A 19,384-nucleotide genomic window follows, 5' to 3' on the forward strand; every position below is an offset into this window, starting at 1 on the left:
ACAAAGTGGTTGCGTTGTGAGGCGCCTATCGCGCGTCGCGCACGCGTCCTGGCCATCGAAAACCCCGGACTCCGCAGGAGCATTCGACACGCCCCTCCGTCCTCTTCCCGCACGCCGCGTCTTCACCACGTCTAAGCCCTTTATCTGACGACTGGAAGCCCCTCCACATAAACATGGATGGCCAACGCATTCTTCCGGTCTTTACCGAGTTACTCGCACCAGCGGAAGCGCAAGCTCAATACGGCGCATGTGTGCACCACAATGATGATGCACAAACGCACAACGACGGCATTCCAGGCCTTCTCAGGATGCCTGCGGAGCTAATTGAGCTGATAACGGAATTCCTGCCAGTTGAAGAATTTCGTCAGTTTCGACTCGTGAATCGACATCTCAATGACGTGAGCTTTGACGTTTTCGGGACCCGATTCTTCAGCTGGTACGGGATAAGGCTTGTTTTCGATGAACTCGAACGCTTGAATCAGATTGTGGAGCATCCCATCTTGGGCAAGAAAATTACGGACCTCATGATTCGCTCGGAGTACAAACTTCCTGTGGACGTGTTCAACAGCCCAGCAGCAGAGTGGTTCGATACCCTCCCAAGGAAGGGGAAGCAGTTGCGCCTCGCGACGGAAAGTTGGTGTCGCTTTCAAGAACGCTTCATCAATCGACGCGAGCATCACAAGCATATGAGAAGCTCTGGGCTTGCTTCTTTACACTTGGCGCGTGCGTTGGAAAAGCTAGAAAGTCTTGAAGTCCTTGGCACCGTCCACGAATCCTGGTATCAAGAGGATGAATTGAAGCAGATGTGGAAAGATTCACGGGCTCCTGAACTTGAAAGCAGGTATGACTTTGCTCCGGAAAGTTGGGAAGAGTGGAACGACCGCCCGCTCGTCCCAAGCTGCGATCTCGACATCATCGTGTCTGCGGTAAATGCCAGTGGAATCAAGATCCCAAACTTGACTTTTTACGATGGAACCTTCCTCGTAAAAAGAAAGACTCCCAGATCGGACGGACCAGAGGCCTTGCTTCTTCAGAACTGTCTCAGAAGTTTAAAGCGTCTTGATCTATCTCCAACCTTTACGTCCAGATCGGATGTTGATTACATACCCTGGGTCCTCTCAACAGCTCCCGAAACCCTTGAGACCCTGAATGTCATGGTAGACGACATGCGTTCCGAGGAGAGATCTGTGCCCTTTTACAAAGAAATCTTCAAGATCCGCCGGTTCAAGGACTTGACGGAGATCATTTTCCAGTTCCCCGTAGACACCCTCTCGTATCTTGTTCAATTTGTTCGTGAACACAAAACCAGTCTGAAAAGCTGTAAACTGATGTGTCTGGATCGACATTGGTGTTGGGATTCCCGCGGTACTAAATGGTCTCAACTCGCTAAAGCCTGTTTGGAGGTCCAGAATCTGGATCAGCTTTTCTTGCTCACGAGATCGTCACTGTATGTCTCAGAAGAGCATCCCGAAAGATTCAGTGGTATAGGTGCCATCATGGAGCTTTCGAAAACGGTCCCGGGAAGGACTAGAGTGGAAGAAGAACTTGCAAGATGGGAGGCATTGGAAAGAGCTGCAGGGCTTTGATTTGATTCCGGGTGCAAGACGCGTTTGGAATGGTGTCCGTCATTTCTACCCCCTGGGCGTCTTGAAAGCGAATATTCAAACGGCTATGATCTTGGGGGCCTCCTTTGAGGTTCAAGATCACAGATCTGGGATTGAACACGTGCGAATCGAGGTGCAACTCAGGTGGTGACCCGACAGGCGTTTATTCGGACACTCTAGAAAAGCTCGGGAAAGCCCGGCAGAGTGAGAGGTAAACGAGAGAGCTACTGGATCGCGACTGCACATTCCATGGACTCCCAATATGAATAGACAGTTCAAACCCCGAAGGTCGCTTTTCCCTGTCCACCTCTGCCAACAAACTTAAAGAGCGTTGTAGCAAATGCCGAAGCTATGACACCAGCATGCAAATGCTCTTTTTGACTACAAATTGAGGGGGGGAAGACGGTAAGACCGCCAACAACTGAATGCTTTCCATACCAATCGGTGGAGACTCGAGTATTTTCTGGCCCGATAAGTCCGAGCGCTTCGAATGCTCCTCGAGCATGCCATGAATCTGGCAACCAAACTTTCCTCGAACTCGAAGGCTCGAGCCATTGTCAGCAATCGAACCTTTCAGCTGTCGGATTGTCGAATGAACATGAGAAATCCAAGACAAGGCGTCATGGTTGAAGATAGGGGGCTCACGGATTTGGCCCCCATGGAAGACTCATCGAGAATGGAAGTCCGAGCGCCTCTGCCAGCATGACAGCAAGCACTAGCAGCGCTTCTGAGATGGACTGGCCAGAATCCATCCTCGGCAGTGCGGCTCGAAGTGGGCAGGGCAGCCGCGCAGATCCTGCCAGGCAGACGTCCGCCTTCCGGATGCGCTTCTCTGGTTTGCTTTTAAAAACACCACAATCCTGTCCTAGTATTCCCTTACTTTTCTCTTGATCATTTCTTGGACATTGGCCTCTCGCGCGACTCACGACTTTGACATTTCACGGGAGAATGGACTCCAAAAATGAACTCCCGGCACACCAGTCGCACAATCTACTCGACATCCCAGTAGAGCTCACTGAGGCAATTGCGAACCACCTTTCGCTGGACGACTTTTCCAACTTCCGACTCACAAGCCGAAAACTGCGGGAGAAAAGCTTTGATCTATTCATCAAACGTTATTTCACGCGTCGAGTTGTCAAACTTCAACCACACAACCTTCGTCGGTTGATCGAAATCGCCGCGCATCCGCCCTTTAAAGGGCAAATCCGATGCCTAGAAATCTCACCTGAACCCTGGTCCTTCCAAGATGAATCTCACCTGGAGAGCGTCAAAGAGAAGTGGAACGACTACTACTCAAAACGACGCGACGACTTCGACAAGGAAAAATACGAGCATATGCAAAAGGCACTTGAAATTTTACTGTCGAAATTTTCAGAGGAGTCCAAGCGGAATAATTCTTTCGAAACCTCGAGGCTTGTTGCCGCACTACTGACCCGGGCATTCATGGGCCTAGGTAGCCTTGAAAGCCTCCGATACGGCCTGATTGAAACGACATCTCCAAATTGGGATTACGAAACACAGGAATACTGGCACGCGGCGGGGTTGTTTGAAGCCATGGGCTGCAACTTATCGAGCTATGACTGGAAAAGAAAGAGATCGTCTTGGGAGTTCAACGGCCACAGGCGCATCGACGACGTTTTTTCTGCCATCAGCGCTAGCGGTATTACTATGTCACGTTTGATGATTGAGAGCGGCTCATTCATGGCCTTGCGAGACCCCCGGCCGCAGCTGGATGGATACGAAGCACTGGCGCTCCAGAGCTGCCTGAGAGACCTCAAATCCCTGCACATCTCCCTCAACATCGGCGGTCCTTCTGGAGGCTTCAAGCAAGCTATCGAAGATGTGACGCGGTTCTTCAAGGCGCTCCCGGATACTCTTGAACAACTGGAGCTCAGGACGCACATCCTGGAAGACATGATGATCAGCACGACTAGATGTCTCAAAAGGGCCGTCCGAATATGGTGCCAGATCCTGGAACAGCTCAAGTTCCCGCGCTTGCACACTCTGGACGTTGAGATTGCCATGGACATGGCGGCATCGTTACTGAACTTCATCGAGAATCATCGCGACAGCCTCAGAACAGTCCGTGTGAGCCACGCGAGGATCGCCGGCTGGGTCGACGACCGCGGCGATAGGCTGAAGTGGTCTGCCTTTCTGGAACTCTTTCTGTCACTCCCGAATCTTGAGGAGTTGTATTTGGCAACCAATTCCGCGATATACTGCGATATCTTTGATTTCGACAACGACACTTGCCAGGAGAAACTTGGCACAGATGGAGCAAGATCCAGGATCAAGCAGCAACTGAGGAGTTGGCGAGAAGTGGAGAGGTACAAGGGTCTTACGCAATTGGTGACGAGACAGGAGGAGGATGCTTAGCGGAAGTTGAACTAGGGGGTTGTGGCATTCGATCAGTCAACTTCTGTCCAGAGCATTCGCAGCGGACTAAGGGAACCTGATAATTCCGCAACAGGTCTCTATCGGGAAAGAAAACTATCGGGAAATAAAACAGTCCGATTCATACTCGCGTCTGCCGGGACTCCATATACATACACTCGGCTCAGAAGCGCGCTCTCCGTTGAGTGTGCGTCCGTAGTCATTCGAAAAAGTTTTTCAGTCTACTGCGCTATTGGCATACATGTACTCAATTGAGGACTCTAGAGGAAATCATCCAGTCCTAGTTCTCGCTCATGGTCCTCCAACTTGGCAAACTCGGCCTCCAACCGTGCTCTCTCTGGATCGTTTGGAGATGATCCTAGATACGTCGCAGTAACGAATGATTCCAGGTTGCACCGCCTAGTGAAGGATCCCGAGTCTATGTCCATCTTCATGAAGGCTACTGAAAAGCGCAATTTGAGAAACTTGAGCTGAGGCGCTCCCAAGCATGCTTTAAAGACCTCAGACCACTTGAGGCGGAGTAGTGTGGGGTCAATGAATGGGTCGTCACCTGGATCTCCGAATTGCAAATCGATATGCCTCAAAGTGGCGTGATTTAGGCGAAGAAATTGAGGTAAAAACTTTGCAGAACTAGGATTGGAGGTGATTTCCAGCTTTCTCAAACCTCGCCACCTGCTTTCTTTGAAGACTTTGTCAAAAAATGGAAGAAAATCATCTTCTTCAGAGTCTGGGGGCCTGATGTACGGCTCGTCTCCGAGACGGACCTCAATTTTCAATTCTTCAAGCGGGGCAGGAGTGGCCACAAGAATCCGAAACATATGATCGGTGTCCGGCTTGTCTTCGTTGTGGAAAGATATCTCAAACGTCCTAAGATCCTTGAAGTGGTCATGGAAAGAAAGGGCCTTCGGAATGTTCATGCCAGGATGTCTTCGGACAGAGACCGTACCGTAGTCGAAAGCAAGTTTCTGGATATTACTCCCACTGCCAATTATGGCGCTCAAGACTGTATTCAAGTCGTGATGGAAGAGATGCTCCCCGTAGCCCCAGTCAATTTTCATTTCATCCAGATATTTCGACATCTCATCGTTGTATGCTTTGAGCTCGGGGGACGCGGTTTCCCACCAGATTTCTTCAAGTGGGTTTGGAAATTCCCAGTCATACGTGGAATGGATGACAGCTTGAAGGTTTTTGAGGAGTCCCATAGCGTGCGTCAAGAATGAACAGGCCAGTTTTAAGTTCCTGAACTCCTTTTGCAGATTTGATACACTCGCGACGCGCTGGAGAAATTGATTGCTGGCCTTTTCCGCTTGAGTGAGTTGCTCCTCGTCCGCGCCCTTTCGTTCAAGATATCTTATCCATTTTGCTGCAGCGTGGTCGCCAATGTAATAGTGGTACTCCATCCATATACGGAGCTCTTGGACTTTTGCGCCGAGAACAGGGTGTCCAGCAATATGGATCAAGCGTTGAAGATCTTTGAGATTGAGTCTGATGAGTCTGCTCCGGAAGAATCGGGTTCCAAAGGCGTCGATGCTCATGTAGTTCAGGGTTTTGTTCGTGAGACGAAGCTTGCAAAAGTCTTCACGTTCTAGGTACTCGGTGATGTGTGCGATCAGTTCCGGGGGCATTCGGAGAAGACCTGAGACGCGGCTCTGGTCCTCACGGCGTGCGAGGAGGTTGGGTTGGTCTTCCATGTTTTCTGGGGTGGCCAGGTTTCTTGAGGATGATGAACATGCCATCTAGCAATATGCGGAAGGATGACCAGAGAAGCTCTTTCGTTTGGCAAAGACTTGGTGTCGGAGGACTAGATGGAAAACCGTTGTGTTGTCTGCATCCGCCAACTTCCGAAGCCTGACCGTAGTTTCGTGTGCCGAAGTGCCTCTGTGCGAGGTTGTTGATGGACGCGGATGAAAAAGAGGGAGGGTGTGGAGTCAATCGCCGCAATGAGGCAGGGAATTCGCGCTCTTGACCAGATGATGGCAACGCGATGTGCCCCTTCGCGTTTCTGCAAAGAAGGAGAGTAGAGGCGGAAACGTGAAGAGACTTTGCAGTTGCTGTAAGGTGTAGGGTCGACGCTCTCAACAAGGTTCACAAGAAAACGTCTATTGACGCGTAACGCGTTGCGTCGCGCGTCGGCATCTAGTGGACGGTAAACTTACATCTCATCCGGCTAAAGTTAAAAATTCATAGCGGCAAGACTTCTGGAACAGCAAACCCCTTTTGCGATAGCTGCCAGACAAGCTCGACGACCTGCGCCATTGGCATGGATCAAGACTGCATCCTGTGTCCGAAAGCGGATTGCCCGTGCTGGGGTACTTCTCCATTACGTCGAACACAGTTCGATGAGTGTTAGTACCTATCTCGTTCGAGTCTCGTTGGACTGTTCACCGATCGTTGCAGCCATGCCCTCAAGGGGAATGTTTGAAATCATAGAAGCCCGTCCCAATGCAGGAGCAATAAAAGCGCGTAGTGTCTGTCGAGTGCGATGGTGCCAGCGTTGATTTCCTCTTATGGCCCGCCCGTTGGCTTAAAAACCCTTGCACTCCCCATGTCCTGCTTCCTTGACCTTATTCATCTTGACCCTCTTGTTCTGCTTGCGCTTCTTTCTCTCGCTCCTCTCGCACGATTTGCTCCATACAGTCCTCCATCCATTTCCACTCCCCAATCCAGAATTCCAACTGTTCCTTGACTCTCCTTGCTGATGCCTCGATCCTCCATTCCGGGACCGATTTTGGAAATGTATCCTTGTACTTAATGATCCAGAGCTCTCCGTCGTCGACTTCGGATCCATCATAAGAAACAATGTCATCTTCCTCCCGAGGACGGTAATAGGTGTTGCTCTCCGCAAAAATAACCACATTTACCAATTTTTCGACTTGCAAGCATGCTTCTAGAACTGTAGACCACTTTGCCTCCCAGTCATTGAACGCATCTTTGACATGAAAGTCATGCGAGATAAACAGGGATATGAGGCTTTTTCGATGATTGGCGATGATCCGAGGCAGGGCACTCAGTGCGCCGACGATGCCTTTGATCTCTAAGTATCCCAGGTTGGGAAAATTTATTTTGGGAAGTAGTTCTCTGATAAGACTTTTGGTACGCTCAGAGTCAAAGTCTCCATCCCATGTGAAGTCGATTGTCAGTTCCTGAAGATCCAGTGGCGCTGCGGTGATAAAGATATGTGCTTCTTCAACCATCGCTTCTTGCGCTGCTGAAAAGGAGAGATAAAGGGACTTCAACCCCCTGAAGGATTGCGCAAGGCCTAGAGTCTTCAGCTCAGACAGACTCGATAAGCCAGCTAGAGTTAATGATCCAGCCCGGAATCTAAGCTTTGGAAATGTGCGGGTGGCCGAACACTTTTGAAGCGCAGACAGAACGATATCCGTGTTGTATCGGCCTCGCTCGAGCCAAAATTCGTTGTTCATGTACCACGGATTGCCTGGCCTCTTATTGTCATGGACTTCAACACCCATCCAAAGCCTTTCGAGGTCCTTCTCATCATGTCTAAGATCTGGGTACTCCCCATAATTTCCGTAATTGACGGACTGAAGGCTGGGAAGTTGTTTGAGTGCTTGGGATAAAAGCTCAGCAGGGAGATCAGACGCATGCAATTCATCATCACTCTTGACGGATCTCTCAAGTCGTTCACGGAGTTCTCTTGCGCACTTTTCGACATGTTTCAGCTCCTCTGGCTCAATCGTGTGGCCAGCCTTCTCGACTTTTTCTTTCGCCCCCTTCACGACCACGTCAAGCCAAATTAGGTCGTCCTCCGTGTGACGTTCGGGAGAAACCATCAACTCCAAAACCTGCTGTCCGAGTATAGGATGTGTAGATATCTCCAGAAGATTGCGCAGGCTTCGTTCTTGTAGTTTTACCATTCTGCGCGTGAAGTAATTGCGGCGGAAAGTGTCGGATGTCATGGCATGCATTTGTCGACAGGTGAGCCGGAAATTGAAGAAATTTTCGAAGTGGCCATTGTCCTGCGGGAGATGATCACCATACGCCGCGAGATTCTCATGGGTGTTGTATTGGGCGAAGTCAACAAAATTTTTGTCATGCTGCAGACAGACAGCAATCCTCTCGACCAGCTCCATTGGGAGCTTGAGAAGGCCAGAAGACCTAGTGTGAGTGAGGCTGTCATTGCGAGGCACAGTCTTCGAACTAGTCCTTTGCGTAATATCTTTTGAGGACTGGCGGGCCTTCAGGTCGCGGATACGACTGCTCCTGCGGAGCGGGGTTTCTATCTTGGTGTCTCTCGGCCTCTTAAGAGGGGAGAGGTCTGGTGCAAATTCCATGGTCGGCCGCAACGATCTGGGGTTTCGTTGGCGTTATGTCATCGAGTTGCGCCCCAGTTCGTGTGACAGGCTTGGCGAGGGAAGAAGTTTTGGGCCGAATGTTGTCGAAGTAGCAAGGCTTTGCAAAATTGTGATGATTCTGGAATTTTTGCGAAAGGTCCGGTGGAGTTAGAACGGCCAGAGCAACCAGAGGATAGGTTGGTGATGGCGCGGTGACGGAGCTGGCGAGGAAAGCTGTGGCGAGGAATCCTGGCAGGAGTGATGTCCACCTCGGCAACTGATGTGACGGGAGTCGGAGGACAGTCAGCACATGGAAAGTGCAGGAAAACAGCCGCCAGAGATGAGAAATTGGAGGCGTGGAAGAAACGACGTCGCGCGCGACAGTACCTCGTGGTGTTGGGGCGATGGGTGCGCTACCCAGACCAATCGGAAGCTGGCCCGGACGGCCGTTGCGCTTGCCCGATTGGGAGCATGATGGTAAAAGGATCTGGCACATGCAACGTCCTGACCTGACGCTGCCCATCTATTCCTCGAGAAAGCCTGCAACGCCTTCTACGACTGTCAAGCAAAGAAGTTGATGCCGCCGAGTCTCACCGTTATGGGGCCTCGCTTTCAGATCAAATCTGAGTCCCCGCAGCCGGACCCTTCTTCGTGCCTAGACTTTCACAATTACTACATGCGTTGGCAGCTGCATATCGGAGTTTTCAAACCGAGTCTTTCACAGAAACACTTGAGCATACGGGAAGGGGAGCGTTCAGTCGCATAAAGGCGAAGTCTGAGGATACAAGTGCAGGGAGCATTCGAGCACACCGCCCCAGAAGACCCATTGCGAGCATAACTTTTGAGTTGAATTGACCATACCTACCATCAAAATTCGGCCCTTTCAAGCCTTTTGCACTGACCTGATCTCCTGGGTCCACCAGTCTTTGAAAGCAAAATCTTATCCAGCTCGCCGGTCGAACCCGATGTCCCTCACATAATTCCGTGTGCCAACTCCGCCTTCTTCCATTCCTGGAGGTGCTGCGTCAACCTCATCTTTAGGTATTCCGCTCGTGACGCAGCTGGTGGTTCGTCTTCGGAGCGGCGTAGTTCTTCGTTGCAGCCGTATTGAAGATAACCATGTTGGTAAACCCCTTCCTCCCCCAGGAGATGTGTGAGGATAAACCACAACTCTAAAGACGCGCAGTCCGTGACTTCGATGCCTGAAGAATGTTCTGCGGGGTAAATGTCGCTCTGGGTGTGAATCTGCAAAGTTTCAAGGAAGTCGCACTCCAGACAAGCCTCAAGGATTGTGGACCATCTCGCATCTTTGAATACGAAGTCGCAAGCACCCCAAAGACTCCTGAACATCGCGGCTCTGGATGGCCCTGTTTGAGGACACAATGATCGATAACCACTCTTCTCAGGCATTGCCGATGATTCCGGATGAGCCGAGCCATCCCTTCGATTTCTTGAAAAGTGCTCTTGATCTTCAAAGTCTCCAATTGAGGGAACCAAATCTTTGAGAATAGATCGTTGCAAACAGGAGTGGCAATCTCTGCTTTGTAGTCAAACGAGATGTCATTCATCTCATAAGGCGAAATATTGAGGTTGATCTCCAGTTCTCTGAGACCATCAGGAATTGCAGATAAGAAGCGCAAGGCGTCATCGACTCCTGGCTCTTCGGCTTCTTGTTCGTTTTCGTAAAGACTTGGATCGGGAAGAGTGGTCCTGAACGAGAATACCAGGGACTTTAACTTCTGGAGACAACTGCGAAGTAGCGACACTTCTGCTTGATGTCGCCTCACAGATTGTCCAAGCAGGAAGGACCCGCTTTCAAGCTTGAGGGTTGAAATGGTCGCCCCACCAGCAATGATGGCCGCAAGGAGGGTATTCAGGCCACCATCACGATATAACTCCCAATCCTCGTACATTTTGCAGGCGGCGAAGTCTTCCAGTGATGTCCCATCGATTTCGTAGACCCTGGCAGCCTCCCAAAGTTTGGCAGTCTTCCAGTTGAGTCGCTTCAGTTTGGCGTTAGTGGCGTAGTCGAAATCGCCATAACCTGAATATTCAATGCTTCGAAGGCCATGGAACTTGGCCAGCGCGCGGCCCAATAGGACTGGAGCAAGCCCTGAAGTTTGCATACCCTGATCGTTTTGGGCGAGCGTTCTGACTGTCTCTCTGAGTTTACTGAAAGAGTCTTTCATGCAGATCCACTGCTCAGCGCTGAAGTTGGCTTCTTTCGCCTTCCTCATGTAGCTGCTCTCAACCCATCCAAACTCTTTCATCTCATTGTCATCATGAGGTTCTGGCAGGATTCTCAGAGTCCGCATTTGTGCACCCAGTCTTGGGTGCTCGGCTATTTCGACCAAGTCCCGGAGGCTCTCGAATTGGAGCTTTACCACCCTGGATGTGAAGTAGGTCTTCCGGAACAACTCGAATGTGGCGTCGTTAATCCAGGCATGGGCAAGTCGGAAGTTGAGGAAATCATCGTGGACAAGCAAGTCTTTGTATTCGCCTGGGCTTTTCGAGTCGCCAGTCTGGTAAGGTGGCCAGGGAAGGTACCGGGCAATTTCGTTGATCAGTTCGACTGGGAGCTTGAGTAAGCCAGCATCTTCTTGCGCCCGCGCCCTGTTATGCTTGCTGATGTTCGAGTTCCCGTCGGTCTCACTTCTGGCTATGTTGGGAGAGGATGATGATGATGACGACGAGGAGTCCTCGTCGTCACCACTCGAACCTGAATCATCCCGGCAAGGTGCCATGGCATCCTCAAAGCTCATTCTTCATACTACCTGAGGTCGTGGCTATAGATCTTGAATCCAGGTCAGCAAGAGCAACAAAGACGATTGGCAAGCGTACCTGGCGCGGGCTTGACGGCAGAGATTCTCAAGTGAACGCGCCGATGGTTGAAAGTAAGAGTAGAAGAGATGGTTCGTGGGAGTTGCGGGTGAGGTTGTGGAGTAAGGTAGGTTGTCGGTGGTAAAGGTGTGGTCGCGGAGTGGTGATTGGGTGACGAAAGTAACCACCAACTCCAAGGTTTCTAAGCGGCCAAGGCAGACTTTGTGATGCTGGGCAGCATTCGAACTCCTAGGACTCGGGAGATAAAGAGAATCTACTCCTTATGAGGGTGGTGACAAGAAGCAATCAAGTGCGCGCGTGAATCTTCGTCGTCCACTGTGGTGTGGGTTTAAGATGGATAAACGAGTAGTCGAAGGAAAGAGCGAGGAGAGAGGAGAGAAGGAGCGACTGATCGGAAGCTCCGTCCTCCTCTCGCAAGCCACCCACAGATGGATACATGTGTGAAAGATCTCTTAAACGAAAGCATCCAGCGGAACAAAAGCACCCTCGAGCTCAAGAGTTGCACGAAGAAAATGCATTCCAATCAACCACTCTAGCATAAGAGAAGTCAAACAATGCATACCAGGTTCGAGCGGTGATACCCCAAACGCCATCCATGCAAGAGGTAGTAGTTTCCGAACGCCGCGCTGCATCCCAACCGCTCCCACCACCGCAGATAATACAGCCAACCAAGTTCCCACCCCGAAAGATTATGAAGCGCCCTTCTCCAGGAACTCCTTGGCCTCGTTGACCTTGGACGCGAGGTACGGGCTTCCGCCGCGGTCGGGGTGGTTCAGCAGCATGAGCTGCCTGTGCTTTTTGCGGATGAGGTCTCTGCTCAAGCCTCTCTCCCTACAATGTGGCATGTGCGTCAGCATGATATCTCCGAGTGTGTATGTATGGTCTTTTGGTCGTTTGACCCAGTGTCGACTTACGGGAGCTCGAGAATAAGTGATGCTTCGCGACGGTTCATCTTGGGCTCGAAGCCGCCCTTGTAAAAGGACTTGCCCAGCATGCCTGCTGAGCCTCCGCGCGACCTTTGGAGTGCGACGTAACCGGCTCTGCCCTGTCGATGGTGTCAGTGTTGTCCTGCAATTGCTGTGGTCTTCGCGCATCGAAGAAGTTGGAATGACGTACGAAGAAGGCGGCGGCAGCGACGCCGAGACCCATTACTATCGTGCCAACCATGGTGAGAGGATAGAGGAGGATAGGAAATTGAGGGAGAAGCAACTTCCGCAAAGCGCAAGACCTGTAGGATGTAGGAACTGAACTGGTGATGCAGGATGTCGGCGGAGAGGCGAATTCGCCGGCTTCGAAAATGGCGCACGAAGCACTAGGCGGTCCGTGCTCAGAAAAGTAGGCTTGCCTGCAGGTTCAACACCAAAAGATGCATCCCCAACGGCCGCCACACTGCCAACCTTCTTCTTGCCCCGCCCACGCCGCTTTCTCCGGGCTCATATCGCGGCCTACTTTCCTACTGCCGGCGGAGGCTCCTCGTTTTCTACTACACCGAGACTTGCGCTTCAAAGATGCGCGTCGAGACCTGCCACTTTTGCAGCAGGCCAGTGTGTGAGTTCCGCTGGTAGCCGGGGATACTTCTTTCGTACTGACTTTGCAGACCCTTCCAAGGGTATCACTTTCTGCCGCAACGAGTAAGCTTTCTCAAAATTTCAGCAAGGAATCCACACGCTAATATTTCCTAGTGCTAAGCAATTCCGCTTCTGCGTACGTACACGAAACCCTCTGAGCCCACAACAGACACTCATACCCCACACAGCGATCAAAATGCCACAAGAACTTCAAGATGAAGCGTAACCCGAGAAAGCTGGGCTGGACCAAGGCCTACCGCAAGGCACACGGCAAAGAGAGTACGGAGAACCCACAAGCCCAGCAACAGCGCAGCACAACGCCTACTAACACACACGCAACAGTGGTGGTCGACTCGACGCTCGCCTTCGCCGCCCGGCGCAACGTACCGGTGCGCTACAACCGCGACCTGGTGGCCAAGACGCTGCAAGCGATGCAGCGGGTGGAGGAGATACGGACGAAGCGCGAGCGGGCCTTCTACAAGGAGCGCATGCGCGGCAACAAGGCGCGCGAGCTCGAGCGCGACCGCAAGCTCGTCGCCGAGAACCAGCACCTGCTGCCGCCCGAGGAGCGCGACGAGGTGCCCGAGCACGTCCGCGCCAAGCTCGAGCAGATGGATGTCGAACGCGAGCAGGATGTCGACGAGGTCGACATGGACGAGCAGGAGGAGGAACTGCCCAAGATGAAGGTCAAGGTGCCCAAGGCCAAGAGAAAGCAGAGGTTGGTCGTGGGCAAGGGTGTCGAGGATATGGATGTGGATGGTTGAAGAGATGGAGTGGAGGGTGGTCGTGCTGGATTTGGAACGGTGCGGGCCGTTGGAAAATGAATTGCGGTGGACGACGCTTCAATGAGCCACTGGAAACAGAGCTTGAGCTCGTATCGCCAGCGCAGCATTCTCAGGCGTGGGCGAAGGAATCAAGGCGTTCAAGGCGCGGAGAAAGATTGCGGCTCAAAAACTCAGATTCAGGGGACAGGGTCACTTTAAGATTGAGATATCAGGCGTGGGCGGCACAAAATCAAGTCTTTCACCACAGTAGCCACACCTGTCATGATTGAAGTGGATATTGAATGCTCAAAATGCACAATGATTCCCTTTGCCTAAGGTTTGGGGGGGCGACTGTCGCACTGCACACGAGGAGAGTCCGCGCAAACACGACTACGCTCAAAAAGTTCGCTCCTCCAAACGCAGTTTCCCATCTAATCGTTTTCGCCAGCCGACCTCTTAGAAAGGTACCCAGCCATTAATTTGACCCCCCAACCGCACAAGGCCCTGCGGCAGGGGATGCATACATGTAGCCCTCATCATCCGTGGTATCAGTCCCTCCCAAACGAAGTATGAACCACCAATGCATCTAGGTCTTTACGGCTCCGTGTGCATGGCGTCCGTGAAGCTGTTGGCAGCAGTCGTGGCAAAGTACCTGACATCGACATCATCATCCTGCTGCAGCTTTTCTAGGTCGGGGAGGATGTTGTTTTGGATAAGGTTAAGACCACGCTGGCAGCCGGTAGGGTTCTGGTTGCCCTTCTCGAGCTCGACAATGGTGCCTTGCTCGGGCAGGCGCTTCAGCACGCCGATCAAGACCTCGTAAGACTTGGCGACGTTAAAGCGGATGTTGGGGATACGGTCGTCAACAAGCTTCTCCATCATGGGCAGAATAGAGGCCTCGATGACGTTGAGGGATAATGCGGGTGCGAGGGTCTGGTAAATCAGCATATTGTTCATTGATTGAAGAGAACAGAACTCACCGAAATGGCAAAGCAAGTGGTCATGCGGTAGAGGTAGTTAGGATGAGCTCCCATAGCCATGACCTTGGGAACAATCTTGTCATTGGCCCAATCGACGCCAAAAACCTCGGTGAGCTTCTTCAGATTTTGAGTCGAAGCCTCACGAATCGAGAAGACGGTGTCGCCGAGCCAGCTCATGCAGAGATTGCTCAACTTCTCGTCAAAGAAGGTCCGGCCGAGCTGGCTGCCAAGAAGAGGGACGTATTCGATGATAGCGAGACGGACGCGCCACTGCTTGTCCTCAGCAAGCTGAACGATTGCTGGAAGCAGAGATTGCGAAAGGAGCTCGATTCCGATCACTGGATTGGAATTAGAATAAAACGTTCCAAGAGGACTCCAAAACCTACCGTCGTTGACCTGCTCGAGCTTGGAGATGATGTTGAGGCGGACATCGGGGAACTCGTCCTTCAGCATTTGCAGGAACATGGGGAGAAGGTGGGTGATAGTCCTGCAATGGCTCAGCATTCGGCAATCTCCATGGAGTCAACAAAGGTGCACTTACTCGTCCTTGCCCAGGATTGGCGCCAGACCACTAATCTGACTGCCAAGAGCGGCGCGGACGTGTTGAGACTGGTCAGACACAAGCTCCTCAATGTTCGGCATCACCTCCTGGATCAAGGTATCCTTTGGAAGGAGCTTGCAGAACCCTGAGCAGCATTAGCATGGCTGATGACATCATATGTAGTTTTCATAGCCCTACCAGGAATCTGCCCCGCAATGGCGCTGCGCACCTCAGCTTCGGTGTCCTTGATGAGCTTGATGAAAGCAGGAACGAGGTCCCTCGTGATGAGCTCGTCCTCGACGGCCTTTGCAATCTAAAGTCCCTATTAACGACTTCTCTCGAGGCTAATTGTAGATTTTTACCTTTTCGAAGCGGTCGGCGACCATGTACCTAACTCGCCAGCTCTTGTCTTCAAACAAATGCCTCAGTGCCGTGAGCAAAACTCCGTGGCTTGTCTGCTCCTCCTTGGGAACAACCTCCGCAATCGCAATCAAGACGTCCACGGTCAGAAGCCTCACGCTGTCCTGGTCGTCGGTCGTCAGGCGCTGGAAGAGAGGAATCATGTCCTCAATAACAGTCTGAGGAGGCATGCCAGACTTTACGAACTTCGCCAGGTTGTTCGCAGCCTGTCTTCGGACCATGGGGGTATCATCGTGGACAAGCTTGCTGAAATGCTGCCTGAGGGATTCCTGGGCCTGGGCCGAAACTCTGGGGTATGGCTCGACGTAGAGTCCAGTTGCGGAAATCTTGGATGTAAACCAATCTGCGGTCGAAAGACGAATCGTGAGAGGGACAAAGTACTCCTCGACTTGCTGCGGGCTGAGCTCTTGGCAGACCTTGTTCAAGGATTCTACCGCCTGGGTTGGTCAGCGCAAAGAACGCACCACAATTGTCGCTGATGGCCTACCTTCTCGCGAACCAAGGGCTCTTCAATGCCAGCCAAGTTCTCCAAAGGGGAGATCAGCACGTGGCCGTACTCCGGACCTCCCACATATTCTACAAAGTTTCCAAGCTCCTCGCTCAGGGCGGTCAAGACCTCGTCTTCATCTTCAACAGACTCTGGTGGGGTATTAGCGCTCGACGCTCATCATCACCTTGCAAAACAGGACGGGCGCGACCAACCATCGAGGAAGGGTATGAGCTCGTCCCTCGTCCGCTCGGCTCCCAGGGCCAGGGCAATGGTTGACAAGCGGCGAATGGCGTTTAGGCGGAGGAGGACATCGTCGTGCTAGAAAAGCATCAGCCGAGTGTGGACGTTACAACGCATGGTGCAGGCGCCTGCGCCCGTACCTTCAGCTCGTCAATGAGCACGGCGATGGGGTATAGCTCGTCGTGCGAGTTCGGAGCATCCATGGTGTATCAGCGCGAGTGGTATGCTCGAAGAAAGGAACGTGTCTCAGGGCGAGTTGATACGCGTGAACGGGGTGACGTCTGCAGAGGTGCGGTGCGTAGGGCGGAAACAGGGTAGGTAGGTCGTGGGGCGTTGCTGAGGATGGCGACAGGATCCGAAGGTCGATGCGATGCGACCCAGCGTCGATACCGAGCCTGATCAAGGTTGAGTAGGTTGTTGAGGCCGGCGGGGGGTGGGGGGAAGAAGGGTGATTATGTTTGCGGCCGGGTGTCTCTGGTCGTCGGTCGAGTGTTGGTCGTTGGACAGACAAGGCGATTCCTGAACGCACAAGCGCACGGACTCTGGCTGGCGGGGCGGAAGCTGTCGCGCATGTAAAATCGCCAGACTGATGACTCCAACCACCACACCGCGCTGAGCTCGCGCCGACGTACAACAAGACTCCGCTGCTCAATCACGACACGCTCCCGTCCTCCACTAAACCTTCAGGACGCTGCTCCCGCGCCATTGTCCTCCGCTTCCGCGTCGTGCCCGCATCTCCCACCGCTTCCACCATCTCTGCGCCGCCGACACATAAACTTAGGACACTATGCCTACCATTTCTGTGGACAAGGCTGAGCTCTTCAGAGCGCTCGGCAAGGAGTCAGTCTCACTCGCCCCTCGAATGTTGGATCAGACGGAACAAGCACTGCAGGGAAAGAGCATGGAAATAAATTGAATTTGGGGAAAACACGGCGCAAAAGCTTCGGCCATTGCTGATACAGGGCAGGTACACTACCGAGGAGTTTGACGAGCTGTGCTTCGAGTTTGGTAAGCAGACTCTCCTACATCACCTTTGCGGCATCGACGCTAACAGTCCCGGCAGGCATCGAGCTCGACGAAGACGTAAGATGTTCCAGACCGCCGGGCATTGAGCCTTTGCTGAGACCCTCCAGACGACCAATTCGAAGCGTCCCATCGTAGACGGCGTCGAAGAGCCTCCGCAGCTCAAGATTGAGATACCCGCCAACCGCTATGACATGCTTTGCTTCGAGGGCATTGCCCTTAACCTCAACATCTTTCTCGGGAGAGCATCCATCCCCAACTACAGACTGGTGGCACCCGCCGGCGGAGAGCTCCAGGTGATGAATGTCGACAAGGAGGTGGGTAGATACACACGAGCTCGGTCAAGCGTCTTGCTGACAGATGACAGACTGCACGGATAAGACCGCTCGTCTCTTGCGCCATCCTGCGCAATGTCAAATTTACAAAGGACCGCTACGAATCCTTCATTGCTCTTCAGGACAAGCTCCACCAGAACCTTGCCAGGCAACGGACGCTAGTATCCATTGGTACCCACGACTTGGATACTATCAAGGGCCCCTTTAGCTACGAGGCGCACGCGCCGGAGGACATCAAGTTCATTCCCCTTAACCAGGAGAAGGAGATGACTGCGGCAGAGATGATGACCTTTTACGAAAAAGACAAGCACCTGGGCCGCTACCTCCACATCATTCGCGACTCGCCCGTATACCCCGTCATCTACGACGCGAACCGCACCGTTCTCTCGCTCCCTCCCATCATCAACGGCGACCACTCCAAGATTAACCTTGAGACCAAGAATGTCCTGATCGAAATCACCGCTCTCGACAAGACCAAGGTCGAGATTGTCAACCACATCATTTGCGCCATGTTCAGCATGTACTGCGAGGAGCCCTTCACCGTGGAGCCCGTCAAGGTCGTCTCGGAGCACAACAAGGAGACGCGCCAATCGCCAGACCTGACGCCCCGTCAGATGCAAGCCGAGATTGCATACCTCAACGAGGTCTGTGGTCTCCAACTTTCGCCTGAAGAGCAGTGCAAGCTTCTCCAGCGCATGTCCCTGCAAGCCACACCCTCCAAGTCGTCGCCTAAGCACCTCGACGTGTCGGTTCCCATCACTCGCGCCGACGTCCTGCACCAATGCGACATTATGGAGGATCTTGCCATCGGCTACGGTTTCAACAAGCTGCCCCGCGAGTACCCCAACCGCAGCGCCGCTGTCGGTGCTCCCCTGAAAATCAACAAGCTGGCCGACATTGTTCGCCTGGAAGCTGCCATGGCCGGCTGGAGCGAAGTGATGCCGCTCATCCTCTGCAGCCACGACGAGAACTTCGCCTGGCTCAACCGCAAAGACGACGGCACTACCGCCGTGCGTCTGCAAAACCCCAAGACGCTCGAGTACCAAATCGTGCGCACGTCCCTGCTACCCGGCCTGCTCAAAACGATTCGTGAGAACAAGCACCACAGCGTCCCCATTAAGATTTTCGAGGTCAGTGACGTCGCCTTCAAGGACCTGTCGCAGGAGCGCAAGAGCAGGAACGAACGCCACTTTGCCGCCGCCTGGTACGGCAAGACGAGCGGCTTCGAGGTCGTCCACGGCTTGCTCGACCGCATCATGCAGATGCTTAGGAGCGCGTTCATCACGCGCGAGGAGGCGCTCAAGAATGAGAAGTTGGGCGGCTACTGGATCGAGGAGGTTGACGGTACGTTTCTTCACTCCCCCTTGCCACAAAACAAATTCTCAGAAAACGAAACAAACAACCCCATCAAACCAAACAATTCACTAACACTCCATCCCGCAGACCCCACCTTCTTCGCCGGCCACGCCGCCGCCATCAAGCTGCGCATCGCCGACGAGGCAACGGGCGCCATGCAGACGCACTCCATCGGCGTCTTCGGCATCCTGCACCCCACCGTTCTCAAGAACTACGAGCTGCCGTTCCCCACCACGGCGCTGGAGCTGAACCTCGAGGTCTTCTTGTGAGCGTAAGCGCGAGGGCGATCTTGGCATTCGCATTTTGTCATGATAGACGATGGGTAGATCAACGTCGACCAACTAAAAAAAGAATCAATGAAGCATTTACAAAGCAACATTTGGATGGTATGATGTAACTCATTTTGTGACGAAACTCATCTCCCAACTGTGACCCAAATGCCTATATCCAGCATCGTGATTCGAGTCAAGGTCTTGGGTGGGTTTGACTCGACATGCTTGTGGGAGTATCAGTCATTCAGTCAGCCATGTCCTCAC

General features: G+C 52.7%; 9 protein-coding genes across 9 annotated transcripts; 4 read left to right on the plus strand and 5 right to left on the minus strand.

Annotated features, from left to right (window-relative positions):
• Positions 1-173: 173 nt before the first annotated feature.
• On the plus strand, positions 174-1,324 carry BKA78DRAFT_348258 (uncharacterized protein; the record flags this gene model as incomplete). The annotated part of the gene is made up of 2 exons (XM_066890605.1): positions 174-1,259; positions 1,310-1,324. The coding sequence occupies 2 exons, from the start codon at positions 174-176 to the stop codon at positions 1,322-1,324; spliced, it is 1,101 nt and encodes a 366-aa protein (XP_066748788.1).
• Positions 1,325-2,552: 1,228 nt separating this feature from the next.
• On the plus strand, positions 2,553-3,980 carry BKA78DRAFT_348259 (uncharacterized protein; the record flags this gene model as incomplete). The annotated part of the gene is made up of 1 exon (XM_066890606.1): positions 2,553-3,980. One exon carries the CDS (start codon positions 2,553-2,555, stop codon positions 3,978-3,980), a length of 1,428 nt encoding a protein of 475 aa, XP_066748789.1.
• Positions 3,981-4,258: 278 nt separating this feature from the next.
• Positions 4,259-5,734, minus strand: BKA78DRAFT_290852 (uncharacterized protein; the record flags this gene model as incomplete). The annotated part of the gene is made up of 1 exon (XM_066885809.1): positions 4,259-5,734. One exon carries the CDS (start codon positions 5,732-5,734, stop codon positions 4,259-4,261), a length of 1,476 nt encoding a protein of 491 aa, XP_066748790.1.
• A 453-nt stretch (positions 5,735-6,187) lies between these two features.
• On the minus strand, positions 6,188-8,635 carry BKA78DRAFT_339514 (uncharacterized protein). The gene has a single exon (XM_066890286.1). It carries the CDS (start codon positions 8,288-8,290, stop codon positions 6,563-6,565), a length of 1,728 nt encoding a protein of 575 aa, XP_066748791.1. The 5' UTR covers positions 8,291-8,635; the 3' UTR covers positions 6,188-6,562.
• Positions 8,636-9,366: 731 nt separating this feature from the next.
• Positions 9,367-11,362, minus strand: BKA78DRAFT_3509 (uncharacterized protein). Its single transcript, XM_066891064.1, has 2 exons — positions 11,132-11,362; positions 9,367-11,084 (listed from the first exon to the last, which is right to left on the minus strand). The coding sequence occupies exon 2, from the start codon at positions 11,050-11,052 to the stop codon at positions 9,463-9,465; it is 1,590 nt and encodes a 529-aa protein (XP_066748792.1). The 5' UTR covers positions 11,053-11,084; positions 11,132-11,362; the 3' UTR covers positions 9,367-9,462.
• A 458-nt stretch (positions 11,363-11,820) lies between these two features.
• Positions 11,821-12,125, minus strand: BKA78DRAFT_244336 (DnaJ domain-containing protein; the record flags this gene model as incomplete). Its single annotated transcript, XM_066884021.1, has 2 exons — positions 11,821-11,962; positions 12,046-12,125. The coding sequence occupies 2 exons, from the start codon at positions 12,123-12,125 to the stop codon at positions 11,821-11,823; spliced, it is 222 nt and encodes a 73-aa protein (XP_066748793.1).
• Positions 12,126-12,505: 380 nt separating this feature from the next.
• On the plus strand, positions 12,506-13,742 carry BKA78DRAFT_301239 (ribosomal protein L24e-domain-containing protein). Its single transcript, XM_066887339.1, has 5 exons — positions 12,506-12,679; positions 12,729-12,762; positions 12,814-12,835; positions 12,888-12,978; positions 13,042-13,742. The coding sequence occupies exons 1-5, from the start codon at positions 12,640-12,642 to the stop codon at positions 13,461-13,463; spliced, it is 609 nt and encodes a 202-aa protein (XP_066748794.1). The 5' UTR covers positions 12,506-12,639; the 3' UTR covers positions 13,464-13,742.
• On the minus strand, positions 13,743-16,625 carry BKA78DRAFT_301242 (phosphoprotein phosphatase A). The gene is made up of 9 exons (XM_066887340.1): positions 16,275-16,625; positions 16,107-16,212; positions 15,892-16,043; positions 15,347-15,841; positions 15,183-15,297; positions 14,985-15,129; positions 14,830-14,930; positions 14,444-14,781; positions 13,743-14,396 (listed from the first exon to the last, which is right to left on the minus strand). The coding sequence occupies exons 1-9, from the start codon at positions 16,335-16,337 to the stop codon at positions 14,058-14,060; spliced, it is 1,854 nt and encodes a 617-aa protein (XP_066748795.1). The 5' UTR covers positions 16,338-16,625; the 3' UTR covers positions 13,743-14,057.
• A 45-nt stretch (positions 16,626-16,670) lies between these two features.
• Positions 16,671-19,225, plus strand: BKA78DRAFT_301243 (beta subunit of phenylalanyl-tRNA synthetase). Its single transcript, XM_066887341.1, has 6 exons — positions 16,671-16,974; positions 17,102-17,142; positions 17,198-17,217; positions 17,268-17,474; positions 17,525-18,836; positions 18,936-19,225. The coding sequence occupies exons 1-6, from the start codon at positions 16,922-16,924 to the stop codon at positions 19,115-19,117; spliced, it is 1,815 nt and encodes a 604-aa protein (XP_066748796.1). The 5' UTR covers positions 16,671-16,921; the 3' UTR covers positions 19,118-19,225.
• The last annotated feature ends 159 nt before the right edge of the window (positions 19,226-19,384 follow it).

Source organism: Phyllosticta capitalensis (genome assembly GCF_038381095.1).
Source record: "Phyllosticta capitalensis strain CBS 128856 chromosome Unknown BKA78scaffold_1, whole genome shotgun sequence".
NCBI classification, from domain to species: domain Eukaryota; kingdom Fungi; phylum Ascomycota; class Dothideomycetes; order Botryosphaeriales; family Phyllostictaceae; genus Phyllosticta; species Phyllosticta capitalensis.